The sequence below is a fragment of the Ovis aries genome, chromosome 6, assembly GCF_016772045.2.
Source record: "Ovis aries strain OAR_USU_Benz2616 breed Rambouillet chromosome 6, ARS-UI_Ramb_v3.0, whole genome shotgun sequence".
Lineage (NCBI taxonomy): Eukaryota > Metazoa > Chordata > Mammalia > Artiodactyla > Bovidae > Ovis > Ovis aries.
Genome location: NC_056059.1, coordinates 35,686,731 through 35,704,380, shown reverse-complemented (window position 1 = coordinate 35,704,380; position 17,650 = coordinate 35,686,731). Strand labels below are relative to the sequence as shown.

The following is a 17,650-nucleotide window of genomic DNA, read 5'->3' as shown; positions in this document are numbered from 1 at the left end:
TCTTCCCACAGATGAGTAAATTTCAGAATATCTTTTTTCCCAGTATGTTCTGTACTACAAAGCATCCAAGCCTTCTCTTAACTAAATGTTGTGAGGTACCTTCACAGTTTGTACCAACCACTCCATTGGGTCTTTTCCTTAAGGAAAAGAAATGCTTTTAATTTTATTGCTGGGTGGACAGCAATTGGGACTTCTGCTTAGAGCTTCTAGAAACCTAGAAGAAGTGGCAAATCAAAACATCCATCTCCATCTATTCTGGACATAATGTGGGCCTGCATTAAAGAGGAAGTCAGTGCAATTTGCCCAGTCACCCATCCTTAGGATGGTCTGGGACTTCTTTCTTAAGAAAGAACCTGATTATGAATGTCCTTGACTATGGGGAGTTATGATTTAGAAGGGTTCCATTTGACTGTGTTATGTTTTTAAAAGAGCTGTTTGGTCATACATTTCTACTAGACATAAAATAGAAGAAAAATGGTTCTTCTGCCTCTCTGCAAAATTATAACAATGAAAATAATCAGAAACAACAGCAATAACAAAGTATCTTCTTCCTGAAGACATTGAAAATTATAAAGTCTTTGTGTTTCCCATTCAGATTTTGGTTATTAAGAAATTTAGATTTCTAGGGTTTAAATGTATTGTTCCACACTATATTCTCAAGACATTTTCCTCCACTCTCTATAAATGAGGTCTCACATTTTAAAACATTTCAGATTTATTTTATAGTCCAGAGGGGTTTTTTGGTTTGTTCATTATTACTGTAAATCGGGTCTGAATATTTCTTATGTAGATTAGATAAGAACAAAAAATGCATTCAGAAATCAGAAACATTATACAGATATTAAGTGGTAAAGATTAAAATGTGAACAACTTCATACTGAATGCATTCCACATTTAAATATGCAAGATTACAAGATTGGTTTGTTTTAAGCTAGTGATGGGTGTATGTGGCAATAGGGATGGAAAGGTTTATCTGTAAAGAAATTGCTTTAAAAATTCAAGTTAATTACAGACTATCAATATGAATTATCATCTATAGGAAGGTGACTCTTCTGTGGAAATTGTTGTTACTCCAAAAAGAATTACTTTGAGTGACCGGTCCCTAGTGCATCCAGGAATTGTTGGCATGAAAACAATGACTAAAAGCTGTGTCTGATATCTTGGAACTACATAGGACAGTGACAAAACAGTGAGAGCAAAACTCCTTAATATTGATTTGCAGAGCTGTTCTTAAACATGACTGACATAGCTTTGAGTTGGACTACAATCTTTTTCAGAATGACACCAATGTTAAACAATATTTTATCTCCAAACATTGCTATCATATCCAGAATTCAGTATCAGTTATAAACAATATATAATATCCAAATGTTTTAAATCATGCTTCTATTTTTGGTTTAGAGGACATGAAGAAAATTGTGAAAAAGGTTTTTTTGTCTTAGTTTTACCCTTTCGCTCACCATTCTCTGGCAAATGGCCTAGCTACAAGCTTAGTACAGGTTGCTCGGTGTGCTCACAGCTGATTGCTGGGGAAGCATGCCGAGAGGGTGTGCCAGATATCTCATCATTCAACATGGCAGCCCATTTTCAACAGCAGGAGTCTGTCCTGCAGAACTCCAAGTGCTTAGCAGCTTCTCAAGACTTGCCTTGATCATTGCCATAAAGATCTGGGTGAGGCCTTATATGACAAATAATGTATGCTAGACGTTCATCTATCTGGATTTAGTCTTTGGTTATTTTTACCCCAAGAATTGATCACTGTCAAAACTGTAGTATTGGATGATAATTTTCTGCCACTCTAACTTAGTTCCCAGAATAATCTGTTTCAGATAGTTCATGTAGCACAGGATCCTGGCAAGCATCTTACCAGCTCACTTGCTTTTTTTGCCAGTGATCCTAGGGACTCACTAAAGAGGAAACAATATTTTCCTTTGTGACTATTGGCATTTCTGTTGCATTTTGTGTAAATTTTGTATAAAATGTTGCCTCCTTTGGGGTAAAAAATGAGAGTAGTATTGGGCAAGATAATGGGAAATGAATGAGATTTGTGAAATGAATGGGAATTCAATCGCCTGTTTTTTCTCCTTTCACCTTGTGGTTAGTACAAAATCTATTTTAGACCATATATATATCAAGAAGTGAAGTGAAAGTTGCTCAGTCGTGTCCAACTCTTTGTGACCCCACGGACTATACAGTCCATGGAATTCTCCAGGCCAGAATACTGGAGTAGGTAGCTTTTCCCTTCTCCAGGGGATCTTCCCACCCAGGGATCAAACTCAGGTCTCCTGCATTGTGGGCAGATTCTTTACCAGCTGAGCCACAAGGGGAGCCCAAGAATACTGGAGTGGGTAGGCTATCACTTCTCCAGCAGATCTTTTCTACCCAGGAATTGAACTGGAGTCTCCTACATTTCAGGTGGTCCTTTACCAACCAACTGAGATATCAGGGAAGCCTACACACACACACAGACACACAGACACACAGACACACAGACACACACACACACACACACACACACACACACGTCTTTTTTCTTCTTGTGACCAGAACCAAAATTACTGAATATATGATTATACATATAAAAATCATATCACTTGAATGTGAAGATGTATGACTTGATGAGTATAGCTGTGTCTAAAGATAGATGTGTTCCATGAATACAGTGTTTGGATTTGGCACATATTTATCTCTTAGTAAGTTATGATTTCTCAACTTTCTTTGAAGCTAAGTGATATTCTACAAATATCCATACTGGTTATTCAACCATTAAAATCCTCCCGTAACTCTTAGTAAACAGTCTCTACTCAAGTCTCCAGAGTGGCTCTGTGTATGTCCAGCCATGACTCTTCCATCATCCTACTCTTGATCAATGTTGTATTTATTGAGATATAATGGACACATAGCATTACATTATTTTCAGGTGTACAATATAAGGATAAATATTTGTATATGTTGTGAAATGATCATAAGAAGTCTTAACATCCATTCAGTTCAGTTCAGTCGCTCAGTCATGTCCGACTCTTTGCGACCCCATGAATCGCAGCACGCCAGGCCTCCCTGTTCATCACCATCTCCCGGAGTTCACTCAGACTCATGTCCATCGAGTCAGTGATGCCATCCAGCCATCTCATCCTCTGTCGTCCCCGTCTCCTCCTGCCCCCAATCCCTGCCAGCATCAGAGTCTTTTCCAATGAGTCAACTCTTCACATGAGGTGGCAAAAGTACTGGAGTTTCAGCTTCAGCATCAGTCCTTCCAAAGAAATCCCAGGGCTGACCTCCTTCAGAATGGACTGGCTGGATCTCCTTGCAGTCCAAGGGACTCTCAAGAGTCTTCTCCAACATCACAGTTCAAAAGCATCAATTGTTCGGCGCTCAGCTTTCTTCACAGTCCAACTCTCGCATCCATACATGACCACTGGAAAAACCATAGCCTTGACTAGACGGACCTTTGTTGGCAAAGTAATGTCTCCATTACCACCATATTTTTTGTTGTGATGAGAACTTATGTTTTAATACTCCTTATTTTATTTATTTGGTTGTGTTGGGTCTTAGTTGCAACATACAGGATCTTCACTACAGTGCATAGATCTTTAGTTATGGCACATGGGCTTGGTTGCTTTGCAGCATTTAGGATCTTAGTTCCCTGACCAGGGATCAAACCTGTGTCCTCTGTATTGCAAGGTGAATTTCGAACCACTGGACCACCAGGGAATTCTCAACCTCTTGTCTTTTTGACAATAGCCATTCCAAGTGTGAGGTGATATCCTGATGATTTTGATGTACATTTCCCTGATGATTAGTGATGATTCACCTTTTCATAACCATGTTGGCCATCTTTATGTCTTCTTTGGAAAAATGACTGTTCAGATTTCCTGCCGATGTTTTATTTGAATTATTTGCTATTGAGCTCTGTGTGTCTTTGTATATTTTGGACCATATTAACCTCTTAACAGATATATGATTTGCAAATGTTTTCTCCCATTCAGTAGATTGCTTTTTCATTTAGTTGATGATTTCCTTTGCTTGCAGCTTTTTATTTTGATATGGTCCCACTTGTTTCTCTTTTTTCTTGCTTTTATTACTTTTATTATTTTCTTTTGAATCCAAAATATAATTGCCAAGACTGATGTCAAGGCCTTATTGCTCATGCTTTTTATTCTAGGAATTTTATGGTTTCAGGTCTCACATTCAAGTCTTTCAACCGTTTTGAGTTAGTTTTGGTGTATAGTGTAAGATGGTAGTCCAGTTTCATTCTTCTGCCTGTGTCTGTCCAGTTTTTCCAACATCATTAATTGAAGAGACTGTCCTTTCACCATTGTATATTCCCAGCTTCTTTGTTGTAGATTAACTGACCTTATATGCAGAGATTTATTTTAGGGATCTCTATTCTATTTCATTGAGCTATCTGTTTTTATTACCAATACCGTATTGTTCTGACTGCTATAATTTTACAGTCATGGAGTATGGTGCCTTCAGCTTTATTCTTTTTTAAGATTGTGTTGGCTATTATAACTTTTATATTAGGATGTACATTAGGAATATATCTAAACATTTAAAATATTTATTTCTTATTTACCTTTAAAAATATAGTGTCCCCTACTACTACCACCACCACCACTTGTAGTACTACCATGAATAGCATCATGATTCATTGATCACTTATCATAGGTAAGTCATAGTCCTAAGCATTCTGCTTCTATTAACTCATGTAATCCACACAACACTGCTTTGAGGTACTATTACTGTCTTCTGCAGTTTTACAGACAAGAAAACAGAAACATCAAGAGCTTACATAACTTGGGCAAAGTAACACAGGTAGTAAATAACATAACTGGGAGTTAAACCTACGTAGTCTAGTTTTAGAATCCAGGATCCTCACCACTGCTGCTCCCAAGCTAATTAAGCAAGCACTCTTGATTATTTTTGGTAAAGAATATTGTATTCTTTTCTAAGATAAACACATAGACTTGCCACTATATTTGTTTAGACTTGACTTTACTGGAGCCCAGCTTTGCTTTGACATTTACAGATGGTCTAGCTTTAATCTCCCTGCAAGACATAAAGCAACCTGGTATTTAGTTCACCTGCAAAAGGCAGTTAGGAAACCCTAGAGGAACCTAATTAAAATGCAGCACATTTCCAAGGCACCATATCTTGCTGTGTTGCTATAGAAACAGTGGGGATTTCTGGTCACTGACCTTTAAGGGAATCTGAGGATACATTTTCATAAGGTTCATAAGAAGAGCTACTCAAGAATATTAACTGTATTTGCAGGATCAACTTTCAAAATCCCCTATGCAATCCTATCTGATTTTAGAAGTATATTCTATCAGTAAAACCTACTAGAGGCTCAAACTGGACTTTCTGAAGGAATGTTTTTTAACTGCTTCCAATATGCCATCTGTGCCACTGGATTTAAAATAATCAAAGGCAGTAGAAAAGAAACATAAAAGAAAATCTTAGATAATTAAATGGGAGACATTGAAGCTAAAATAAAATTTATAGATTTGGTGTTATAGCTATTCTATTGCATTTTGATTTTTGAAAGTTAGCTTACTCAAAGAATAAAATATAGTATTACTATATCACAAAATACACTTAGAAAATCAAGGCTTATATAATTTGAAAATATGTTAATTCATGTACTTTCATTTGTTCATTTATAAACTCATCCATTAATAAATATGTATCATTGAAAACATTTTATTTATACTTTAGCCATTTGATAGAAGCTAAGTACCCATGATGCAATAGGAAGGTGAAAAAGCCTGCCTTACTGTAATCTACTGTTACTATGTTGATATTTTTCTGTTCTACTGAAAGTAAATAGCTTAGTTTTAATGACATGCATAATTTAGTTATAAGGAAAGGTTGATCAGGGTATTAGGAGCTCTCTAATTTCTCCTAGAATTAGAAATAAATGTCCTTATGTATGAGTATCACTTATTTTAGACATAGACACCTGAAGACTAGAAATATAGTAATAATTATATGTAGAAAAGCAAGGCTACTACCCCATTCTCTGGACGTCAGTGAGATACTGACTGACTTGTGTGTCCTCACTCTGAGAAATGGTTTGGCATTGGCCCCGTACTGATTGGACTTCTGCTTTGGCCATTTCCCAGCTCTGTGGCTATGAGAACGTTACTTAGCCTGCAGGTACTCCTGTTTGCTCATATATAAAGTGAGGGCAGGAATGGAACTTAGAGCTGTTTTGAGAATAAATCAAGTTACTATTGATCAATCACATCTATGTTTGACATATAGTAACTAAACAAAGTATCTCCAATTCAAATTCCAGGGACAAAGCAAACAGGGAGATACCAGCCTGGTTGTACTCTTTCCCAAGACAGAACCCAGTAGGATGAATTCATGCCAGATAAAAAGTCATGCAGTAGACAAGGAGTCTTCACGTTTTCAGTTCGAAAGTGTGTTTTCCTTCCTCAGTGTGGATGTGGGAGGCACTATGGTTGCCCTTGAAGTGTGTGTGTGTGTGTGTGCATGCGTGCCATGAGTGCTGATCCAATGGTTACCCACTGGATGAGCCAGCATAGGGAATATCAATATCTCATGCTGGTGGGGAGCTTTGGAAAGAGATCTGACTTGGAATGTCAAACCACATATTCGATTGTTGTACTGCCAATTGTGGCCAAAGCCCATCCTGACCTGTTTTGCTAAAGTGCATGGAGCATATGAGGCTAAATAACTCAGATCTGGGGGCATGAGGTCTGCAAAATAAACCTGAGAGCAAGCTAACCATCAGGCCACTTGTCAGGAAGTTGTCTCAGCAGTGGCTATGAGACAAGATTCCTGACAAGGCTTATGTGCCTTGCACTACTTTCTAAGTGCTTTGTTCAAAATAACCACTACTGGTATATATCTTCCCATGGTATTTTCTAGGCACATATTAGTGTTAGAATAGAAGGCTTCTTGTACAAAAAGATCTAATTTTCCATGTGGTTTCTTCATTAATGTATCTAATAAAACAAGAGACTTACCACTTTTTTCCAGTTTGACTACAGCAGTTTAACACTCTCTATAGTCTGTTTCCAATTATGCAAAAAGGAAAGTTTCTGTGGTGATCAGGCTTATAATCATTATATTCATCCTAACTTGCTTCCTTGCCAATGCCTAATATACATCAAATTACTCATGATTGCATATAAGCTGCCTAGCACTTCTAGAATAGTTTCTTAAAATTATATCTTCTACTGGTGACTTTTTAAAGGGACTATGCTATTTTTTCTCCTGAATAATTAAAAAATCAAAAGATTGATTTGTATAGGTCTTTTGACATGAAAATTTATTGTCAGTACCCATGTGCAGTTAACAGATCTTCCCTAATTCAAAAAAAGAAAAAGAAGGAAATAAACGTTTCTAGAGATATATCCTGGAATTCATATGTTTAGCAGAATTCAAAGGCATCCAGGAAATTTTCATAAATCTAGAGATCTTACGGCAATTCTTTGGTAGTTCCCAGAGATGTTTAAAAGGTATTTCCTAGAAGGAAAAACATTAAAAAAAAAAAAGAAAATGCTAGGTTAATGTGCTAATATGCCTTATGAATATCCAAAGAGGACATCATCAAAATTATCTTATTATTATTATCTTCACTATTCTATAGAACTCAGTTTTTGTTTTTATTTATTTATTGAGGTATATAGTTGATTTACAATGTGTTAGTTTCTGCTGTACAGCAAAGTGATTCAGGTGTGTGTGTGTTCTTTTCCATTATGGTTTATCCTGGGATACTGAATACAGTTCCCTGTGCTATACAGTAGGATATTGTTTATCCATTCTATGTATACTAGTTTGTATTTTATAACCCCCGACTCCCAACCCTCCCCTCCCCCCTGGCAACCCTAAGACTGTTCTCTACATATGAACACATTAGTCTGTTTCATAGATAACAGCAGTTTCCTTTGTGTCGTACTTTAGATTCCACATATAACTGGTATCACACTGCATTCGTCTTTCTCTGACTGACTGAGCACGATAATCTGTAGGTCCGTCTGTGCTGTTGCCAGTGGCCTTACCCCATTCTTGTCATGGCTGAGCAGCATTTCACTATGCACACGCGCCACATCGTCATCCTCATCCCTCTTGTCAACGACCATTTAGGCTGTTTCCGTGTTTTGGCTACTGTGAATGGTTGCTATGAACATAGGGGTGTGTGTATCTTTTAGAATTATAGTGTGGTCTGGATATATGTCCAGGAGTGCAATTGCTGGCTCATAGGATAATTCTATTTTTGTTTTTTTTTTTGAAGAATCTCCATACTGTTTTCCATAGTGGCTGCACCAGCTTACATCCCCACCAACAGTGGAGGAGGGGAACCCACTTTTTTAGTATAGCCTCTTAAGGTACTAATGCATAGCAAAACAAACTTTGGACAGTGTTGCTTTAGGAAATTTCCTTAGTAAAGGGTTACTATTTCATCTCATCTTTTTTAAACACCTCTAAAATTCCTCCTCCTTCAGATGACTGTTAAGAGCTTTCAGTGAGTTGTGTTCTCATTTCATGTTGTTTATAAGCATGGTTTTATTATTAAAGTGAGAGGAGATAAAATTTTTGTAATGAGATACCATTTTATTTTAACTTTCACCATTTATATACAAACACAAGTTAATAAAACACACCACAAAACAGTAAAATTTTATAGTTAATATTTATAGGTGCATAGTTTCATGCTCATATATTTAAGTATTGTATATATTAACAAATTTCACAATACATCATTATTCTTTAGAATCATTAAAAGACACCATAAAATCTTATAATCTATGATAGTAAATCACTCACAATTTTTCAACAGCAACAAAAAAATAGTGAAGATTTAGAAATAAGTGGTAGTCACTTAGGTGTTTTTAATTTGTTTTAACATTTTATGTTTGAAGCCACAATATCCACAGCACACAAAGACCCTGCTACCATTTATTCAGTGAGAGGGAAGCACCGAAATGCTGAGTTGGTGGGGCAGGTACAGATAATCCAATCACTGCTGATGGAAGACTTCAAAACACACTGTGAAAACTTTGAGAAAAATGTCATGACTGGGCATGTTGGAACTGAGCACTTGTACAGGGTGGAACATCTTTCAGCAGGTCTCAGGAAACTGGGAGCAAAGATATCTCTTAGGCTTCGGGTTCGTAGTCCTGATACCCTTCCTAGTATAAGGAAAATCAGAAAGGCAACATGAAGTTTAGCATAAGTGACCAGTAATCAAGGGCTTCCAGGAAAATGGGATAGGACATGGCTTGCCATTTTGAAAAAAGGATATAGTCCTACAGATCTGAAACTATTCTCCTACATCCAATACAATTTTCTTTTTAACAGTTTCATCTGCCTTTCAAATACAAAAGTGAATTAATTAGGGTGGTAGTCAGATATCTGAATTCTGCTTCTAGATGTGCTGTTTAACAATCTGTGACCTGGTCCTGTAGGACAAAGCAGCTAGTCTGTCTTCTCTGACTCTCATTTTCTTCAATTAAAGCGTGAGAACCAAATCAGGTAATTTTTTGTAAAGAAATTAAGACACTTAAAGATTAAAAATTTCATCTTCATCTTCAGCTTTAATTATTCCTATTTCAAAGCTCCTCCTTACCCCTCCAATATTTGAGTAACACGTACAATAAAAATATCAATGGTCTTAACCAAAGAGGCCAAATCAGTCCTCCTAAAGAACAACTCTAATAATATCAGAATCCTGCTTAAAAACAAACATGTTTTCAATACTCAAGCTGCTTTCTGAATAAAGTACAAACTTAAATGGCTAGGTTTTTCTAGTAGTTCACAAGTCATCTTGGACCAATCTCTGCAGCTTTCATTTGTCACTATTCTCAGAGCCTGAATCACATTTAATTACTCACTGTGCCTCAGACATATCCACCTGGATTCCCAGGCATGTGTGCCTTGGAGATTTTCTTGTGCAAGAATGTCCTTCCTTCATTTTGACCTGTCACATCTCCCACCCCTTCCCACCCACCTCTTCTATAAAACTTACCCCGATTGAGCTAAAAAAAAATCTTGTAAAATACTAACTTTGTGCATGGTGTATATTTTTGCCCCTGTGATGCCTCATGCATAAAAGGCAGTAATGATTGTCACGGGTATCATGATAAATAAATGAAGGGATACATTTGTATTATTTTTTAATCAAACATACTGAAGTGTAAACTCCTTGTGTTCTTGTACTAGTAAATACTCTTTTATTCTCCTTAGTGTTTAGCATTGTGCATTCATTGGGAGCCCAAAAAGTTTGTTTTGGTATTTTTCTGTATGATCTTATGGAAAATCCCAATGAACTTTTTAGCCTATCCAATATTAAAAAAAAAACCAGAATATTGGTAAAATTAGGAAAATAAACAATTTAGTCTGTTTCTACAAGTGGGAGATTATCAATATACTTTTTAAAAATGCCATGAAGAAGAACAACCCTACTAGAACACACTTTAACTCAGGTTTTAATGGTGATGTCTTATTTTGATATCAAGGTAATATTGTTCTCACTTATTTTTTTAATAATTCAATATTTTTGTTAGAAATCTATTCAGATTTTCTATTTCTTCCCAAGTCAGTCATTCATCTAAAGGTATTTTCTAATTTCCCTTCTGAAACATTTTCTATTAAAGAAACTTTAAATTATGCTGTTTAGAATGATAGACTGAAATATATCCACTATTAAAAACCATGCATTTATCATATTTCTACTCTATAATTTTGATTTACTTTTACTATGCACACATCCAGCTAGAAATGTATGGTCAATAATAATTATGTTGTCTCGGTATTTAGTTGATTTCTCTAACTTTCCATTTTGGGATTTGTTTTAGAAGGTAACGTTTCTAGTAAAATAATTCTTTAATGTAGTGATCAGCAAACTCTTTCTGTAAAGGGCCAGGCTGAAAATATTTTAGGCTATGTGGTGCACATATGGTCTCTGTCTCTGCTGCTGCCTTTTTTAAAAATAACTCTTTACAAATGTAAAAACGATTCACAGCTTGCAAGCTGTCCACACGCTGGACATCCTGGATCTGGCCAACTTGTGCACCTAGAGAGTAAGTCATTCTCTTTGAGAACAAAGGTGAGGGAAATCTGAAGGTGGCAGACTTGGGGTGCCGATGACTAGACCCAATGTTAAGCTTTTAAGCTTTCTGTCTGGAGTTTTATATGCGTAAATTCTTACCTCAGAAGGCATTTCATAAGCCTCATTGTCAGGATCCACAGGCATATCTTCCAGAATTCCTTCCTGGGAGGCTCCTTCTTCACCCTAATATTTAAATGAAAAGCAAACAAAGATTATGAAGAGGTACCGTTATTTACTTCTAAAAATCACAATCATATTTTGAAAAAAATCTTATACACAGTACTGGCAGGGATGTGGTAAAAAATGACACTCTTTAATATTACTGATAATATTCTAAACTCTACAGTGCCTTTGGTAAAACACTGACACTACATGTGTTATCTCTAAAAATGGATGATTTTTTTTTTTTTGCCAAGTAATTTACTATTCAGAAAACAGTCCAAAGCTAGAGAACAGAGGTGTTTTTAATAGGATCAGTGACAGAATAACAAATTATTAACCTAAATATTCTAATAGATGATGAAGAGATAGAAAAATTATCATTCAGCTATTCAATAGATAATTATGAAAGCATCTATTACTATGACATAAGTTATATGAAAATAACCTCCTTTATAATGTTTAGCAGTATGTAAGTGTTGTATATATTATAGATATAATAGGTAGAATTCAGATGCAAAAGTGAAACAGACTGGAGGAAGGCACAACAGAATATTAAGAGTAATATTTGTTGGGCAGTTATGCATATATTTTTGTAAGCTTTTAACTTATGTATGCTTTTATATTATAAATGGTTATATATATTTTATATTTTATTTCTAAAGATGATAAAGAAACAAAAAAACTGAAATTTCAAGATTGAAACTGTACATATTTGGAGGAGCAAAAATCAAATATTTGGTCAGAAATAGGATACCACAAATTCAACCTGAAATGGTCATGGTTTTATTATTGTTCTTCATTAAGTACCTTTTGTTGCTTTGCATTTATTCCAGAAAAGGAATTATATAAAGGAGTCACTGAAAATTGAAAAAGCAAGGAAGCAACATGAGTCTATATAGAATCTCTCAAATATATCAAATAGTCCTTCAGTCAGTGTGGTGTCTATTTAAAACTATGCCTGACGTGGGGCGCTTCCCAGCTGGTACTAAAGAACCCACCTGCCAATGCAGGAGACATAAGAAATGCAGGTTCGATCCCTGGGTCAAGAAGATCCTCTGGAGGAGGTCGTGACAATCTAACTGAGTATTCTTGCCTAGAGAATCCCATGAACAGAGGAGCCTGGCAGGCTACACTCCATAGGGTCGCACAGGGTCAGACATGACTGAAGCGGTTTTGCACCCACACGTCTGATGTAAATAACATCTCCCCATGTCTTCATCATGTGAATGACTGACAGGTAGGGAGAGGGATAAGGAAGTGGCTGACAGTGAGAAAAGGTCAAACTAAAGCCCACTCTTAAATTAGCTGGGCAGAGAATTTTATAGGTCATCCTCCTCTGCCCAACTCCTGTTTGATTGATCTAAAAAGTCCTAGTTGTTTACAAATGAAATAAGGTAATATAAACCTTCGCTAAAATACTCTACTTCTAAACATGGAGTAAAGGTGGTATTTTCAGTGTTTTGCCTTTTGGTAATGTAAAGAATACAAGTTCTGCTGATTGGTGGTTAGATATAAGGACTATAATATCACAAGACTTGAGTTCAGATCCTAGCTGCTAAAGATTCCAGATCTTTCATGATGTTGGGCATGTTTCTTAAGCTTTCTGTAAGCATCAAATAGCCTTGGTGATAAAATGGGGCAACAATACCATTTTTTCATTGGGAAGAGCCAGTGACATCATTAGCCCTCTCAGTAGTTATTTAGATTAACTTTTAGTGATAGTCAAGTATGAAGATAATAAGGTAAATTTCTTGTTACTATCATTTTAAGCTCTTAGAGCTTTATTTCTCTAACCTAATTTGTTTAAAGATTTTGATACAGACTGGACAAGTCAATATGCTTTCTGACTTGCTTTCTACCACAAATAAGGTGTTAATTGTACAACTAAGACTGGTGAATGTTATTGGATATGTGTGTCTATGTGTACTTGGGTGTGTCTGTTGCACCTTTCAAAGTTCATCCAAGTAATGAATTCTTTGGCTAGATTGGTCATGTATTGGGTTCAAGCAAAAGCTACCCCTATTAATTTTAAATAATGATTTACTTAGGTTGCAAGTATTTAATAATTACTCATTTTTAAAAGTACATGCTTTTCTGACCATGTATTTACCTAATCCTTAAAATTACACTTCAAATATCCACAGTTTTTGAAGTAAAATATGTCACTTGTGGGTCAGGGCTTGAGAAGCCATAGATATAATATTAAAAAGGCCAAGTGATAAGGCAGAAATGAAGATACTTAGATAAATGGGGAAAAGTGGAAGCAAGTGAAACAAATACCATGATGGTTAATAAGTATTAAGATGGCATAAGAAGAGGCCCATATTTTCAGATGATCGTTATTTTCTAAAGGAATATATGTTGATATCACAAGTCTGACTGCTGACTTTAAATGTTGTTCTTTAGAGAATAAGACTATTGGTTTCATTAAAATAAAACACATTAATAAGCTATCATTAAGATATTTACCTGTATTACATTACATGAAATAGAAATAGCTCATAGACCTCCCATGAGGCAGAATATCCTTAACCACTTCCCAAGAAAATCTGGATTTAAAGAGGTTTAGTAATTTGCTCAAACTAGCACAGGTGACTCTAGACTCTGTGCCATTAACCACTATCCTGAACTACTTCCCCAAAAGAATTTTGGAATTCAAAATGTTTTATCTATAGATTGTAGAAACTGAGCAATAGGAAATTCTGTCATATCCCTGACTATGCCTTGACTATTCCTTTAGGACCCAGTTAACAGTCTATTCCTTGTAAACAAAATTGTCTTATAACTTGATTACTGAAACCCATCAAAGTTTATTCACAAGCATTATATCTTCTATGGGCTTGTTGTACCCTTCATACTATAAAAGTTTACCCAGAGGGAAAAAAAGAACAAAAAGTATTAGTCAAAACACAAGTGAGAGTTGCCTTTGTTTATCAACCTGATAAACAGGGTTTGTTTAAAACCCTGATAAATTCTCTAGTGTGTAAAAAAAAGAGAGAAAAACAACAGAGAAACTAGTGAGGGTTAAGGAAATAGTGGAGATGAAGTGGCAGTATAAAAGAGAATTACTCAAAATTCTTTAAAAATAAGGGTTATGCTGCTCAATTGCCTATTTTCTGTCCAGTATTGTGCTGCAGTATAATTTCACCATCCTACTATATTCTTCAAACATAGCCTATTGGCTCTAAATATTCATTAAAGTGCTACCCAGGGGTCAAAATAGGATGGGGGCGTATGAGGAAAGCACAGCAGAGGTAGGAGATGGACTGCATAATTGGAAGCAAGGAATTGGAATCAGAATCGACCAGGAAAAATGTGTCACAGGAAAATCATCAAACATGTATCTTGCCTTTCCGGTAAAAACTGTACCTAGGGTAAAACTGTACCTATGCAAACCTAGATAGCATATTCAAAAGCAGAGACATTACTTTGCCAACAAAGGTCCATCTAGTCAAGGCTATGGTTTTTCCAGTGGTCATGTATGGATGTGAGAGTTGGGCTGTGAAGAAAGCTGAGTGCCGAAGAATTGATGCTTTTGAACTGTGGTGTTGGAGAAGACTGTTGAGAGTCCCTTGGACGGCAAGGAGATCCAACCAGTCCATTCTACAGGAGATCAGTCCTGGGTGTTCCCTGGAAGGAATGATGCTAAAGCTGAAACTCCAGTACTTTGGCCACCTCATGTGAAGAGTTGACACATTGGAAAAGACTCTGATGCTGGGAGGGATTGGGGTAGGAGGAGAAGGGGACGACAGAGGATGAGATGGATGGATGGCATCACCGACTCGATGGATGTGAGTTTGAGTGAACTCCGGGAGTTGGTAATGGATAGGGAGGACTGGCGTGCTGTGATTCATGGGGTGGCAAAGAGTTGGACACGACTGAGCGACTAAACTGAACTGAGGGTAATCAAATAGTTGGCCACAGGTTTTCTTTATACAGATACCGTCTTTTCTTCTAAGAAAGGAATGAATTAGAATTCTATCACCTTTTTTACAGGGGATCTAGGCAAGGATCACTAACGGCTTGCCAATGTGACATGAAGAGATATAACCGCATACATGTGCCTGATGGCAGACATACCAATAAAAATATCTTTGCCAAACATTAGAATTCACTGAAACCTAAATATCACTAGAGCTGACAGTTTACAGCAAATACAAAGGACTGAAAACCAAGTCCACATCACTGGATGCAATCAGCAACTTTTGGACTGTGGGAAACGATACAGGACAAATAACTACTTCAACAAGTAAGTATTGCAAGAAAAACAAGTTTTGGGAAACCTATAAAGTGGACTTGAGAGAGCATTAGAAAATTACAATTTAAGAATCTTATTTCAGTCTTATTTGGAATCCTCGTTTAAGAAAATGAGAAACAAACATGAGAGGGGAGAATTTCAACGTTGCTTTGGATATTTAATTAAGGAGTTACTGTTTATTTTTAAAATGTAATATTGGGGTTTTACTTAAAGAAATTCTTTAAATTAAAATAATCAAGTTTTTAGATCAAAGAAGATATCTGGGTATTTGCTTGCAAATTATGTGGTTTGGATGGACAGAATTAAGTAGGCTATATAAGAAACAGGAGTCTATGTGATAGTGATTGGCTGCATTTAAAGGGAAGCAGGATATGTACCCTAAAATATGACACTTTGACAGGTGGATTACTTGAAGTGAAAGCAGTCAAGGCCCACCAGACTCTGGAGTAGCTTTTTACCTCCTCCATAACTGCCAAAAAGAGCATGGATTAGAGGCCTGTACCAGAAAGAGCTCTTACCAGAGATAACTTTTTTTTTTTTTTAATCTGAAAGCTTCATCTGCATGGCGGGGCAAACATCTGATTACCAGACATCTGTTCTTCTCATCTTCCTGTGAACTGCCCTCCTCCCCTTTGCAACTCTGGCCTCTATCCTATTCTTTAGCTCTGGGTAGTATATAAGCCTCAGTTGCCTGACTGCCTTTGAGTTTCTTGTCTTTGTGGGGCTCCCATATGTATAAAATCAAATTTGTATTTCTCCTGTGAATCTGTCTTATGTCAAAATTTAGTTACGAGACCAACCAAAGAACCTATAAGGAATGAAAGGAAAATTTTTCCTCCCCAGTAGTCTGGCACCCAATGTGGGGTTCTGCTTTGGCTGGACATCTTTTGTTCCATGGCTGGTACAGCTGAGAGATCCTGGAAGCTCTGGTAGAAGGTAAGAGTTCTTACCACATCAGTTTCCTGGGTCTCTGCCTGCAGGACGTGGTGGAAATAAGAGTAGGGAGAGTTCTTTTCTTTTTCGGGATTTAGATTAGCAGGAGAAAATATTTGTGTGAACCACTATCTTTGGTATAGTGACTCTGGTAAAGATTTCTTATGAATATTCTTGTTTTCTTTTGTGCTGTTTGTCATAAAGAGGATAATCATAGGGTTGAATATAGGCACAGATCCCATAAGCTTGTTTTTTAAACTGGTCTCACAGACTGGTGAGTTCATTGTTCTCACTAGGCTGGTGTCTCTTTAGACAAGTTCTGCTGTGTTTCCCCTATATTAAAAAACAACAACAGATAAAGTATTCTTTCTGTTTTGCTCAGCCACATCTGCCTGTTTCAACTTCCCTTTCCTGTTAAGATCTGCAGAGAATAACTCTGTCCAGATCACTAGGCCCAGGATATAAAGAATACTTGTGTAAATCTTGAAAGCCAGGAAGTGAATTTAACACAATCACTTGGGCTGGCTTCATTGATCCTTACAACAACTCCTACTTTTCCAGGGCCCTGTAATTGAGTTGGGTTCTGCTGGCTTCAGGCTTTCCTATGCAATGCAAATATATTCTGGTCCCCCAATGCAAAGAACTGGTGTTTATGGATGGCAGTAGTTCTAGTAAATTACAAAGTCCTTTTACCTCCACTTTCACAGATTTAGAGAGGCATTAAAAAGATTAGTTGCACTTTCACAGTCCCACTTACAGGGACTCTGATTCGCTTCTAAGATGTATTCTCCCGACCATAAACATTATTTTGGATATAATGCAGTTAACAGAGAAAACAGACAGTTCCCTATGGGGAGAAGGGGCATTCTTAAAGAAGAAACAGATGACCCAGGCCCTCCTAAATAATCAGGGAAAGGCCCAGTATTCAGGGGCTAAGAGAAGCAATAGTTGAGGTTTTTCCTCCTGAGGACGTTGGTCGAAGATTGAATTGTACAGTCAGGGGAGAAAAAAAGAAAAACATTAAAAACTTTATTCAGAAGTTTAACAGGCGTATGGCGTTAAACCCTGGACTCCAGAACATAGAAATCTTTTGATTTCCATCTTCTTTGGAAATCTCCTTGACATAAGGGAGCAAATTAAGATAATGTATTTGAATGGGTGAATCAGACATTTGATATCACTCAGGCTGCAACCCAACTCCTCGAGGAATT

At 36.7% G+C, this 17,650-nt stretch overlaps 1 protein-coding gene across 8 annotated transcripts in view; it reads right to left on the bottom strand.

Moving 5' to 3' along the window:
- Positions 1-8,568: 8,568 nt before the first annotated feature.
- SNCA (synuclein alpha) overlaps positions 8,569-17,650 on the bottom strand; it is a 161,730-nt gene continuing 152,648 nt past the window's right edge. For 7 of the 8 annotated variants that reach the window (XM_012179345.3, XM_012179350.4, XM_012179343.4 and 4 more), the window contains exons 5-6: positions 11,186-11,269; positions 8,569-9,167 (exon numbers count right to left, since the gene is read on the bottom strand). In XM_012179345.3, the coding sequence (XP_012034735.1) occupies positions 9,135-9,167; positions 11,186-11,269 (117 nt within the window). In that variant the 3' untranslated portion in view covers positions 8,569-9,134. 8 annotated transcript variants of the gene reach the window in all.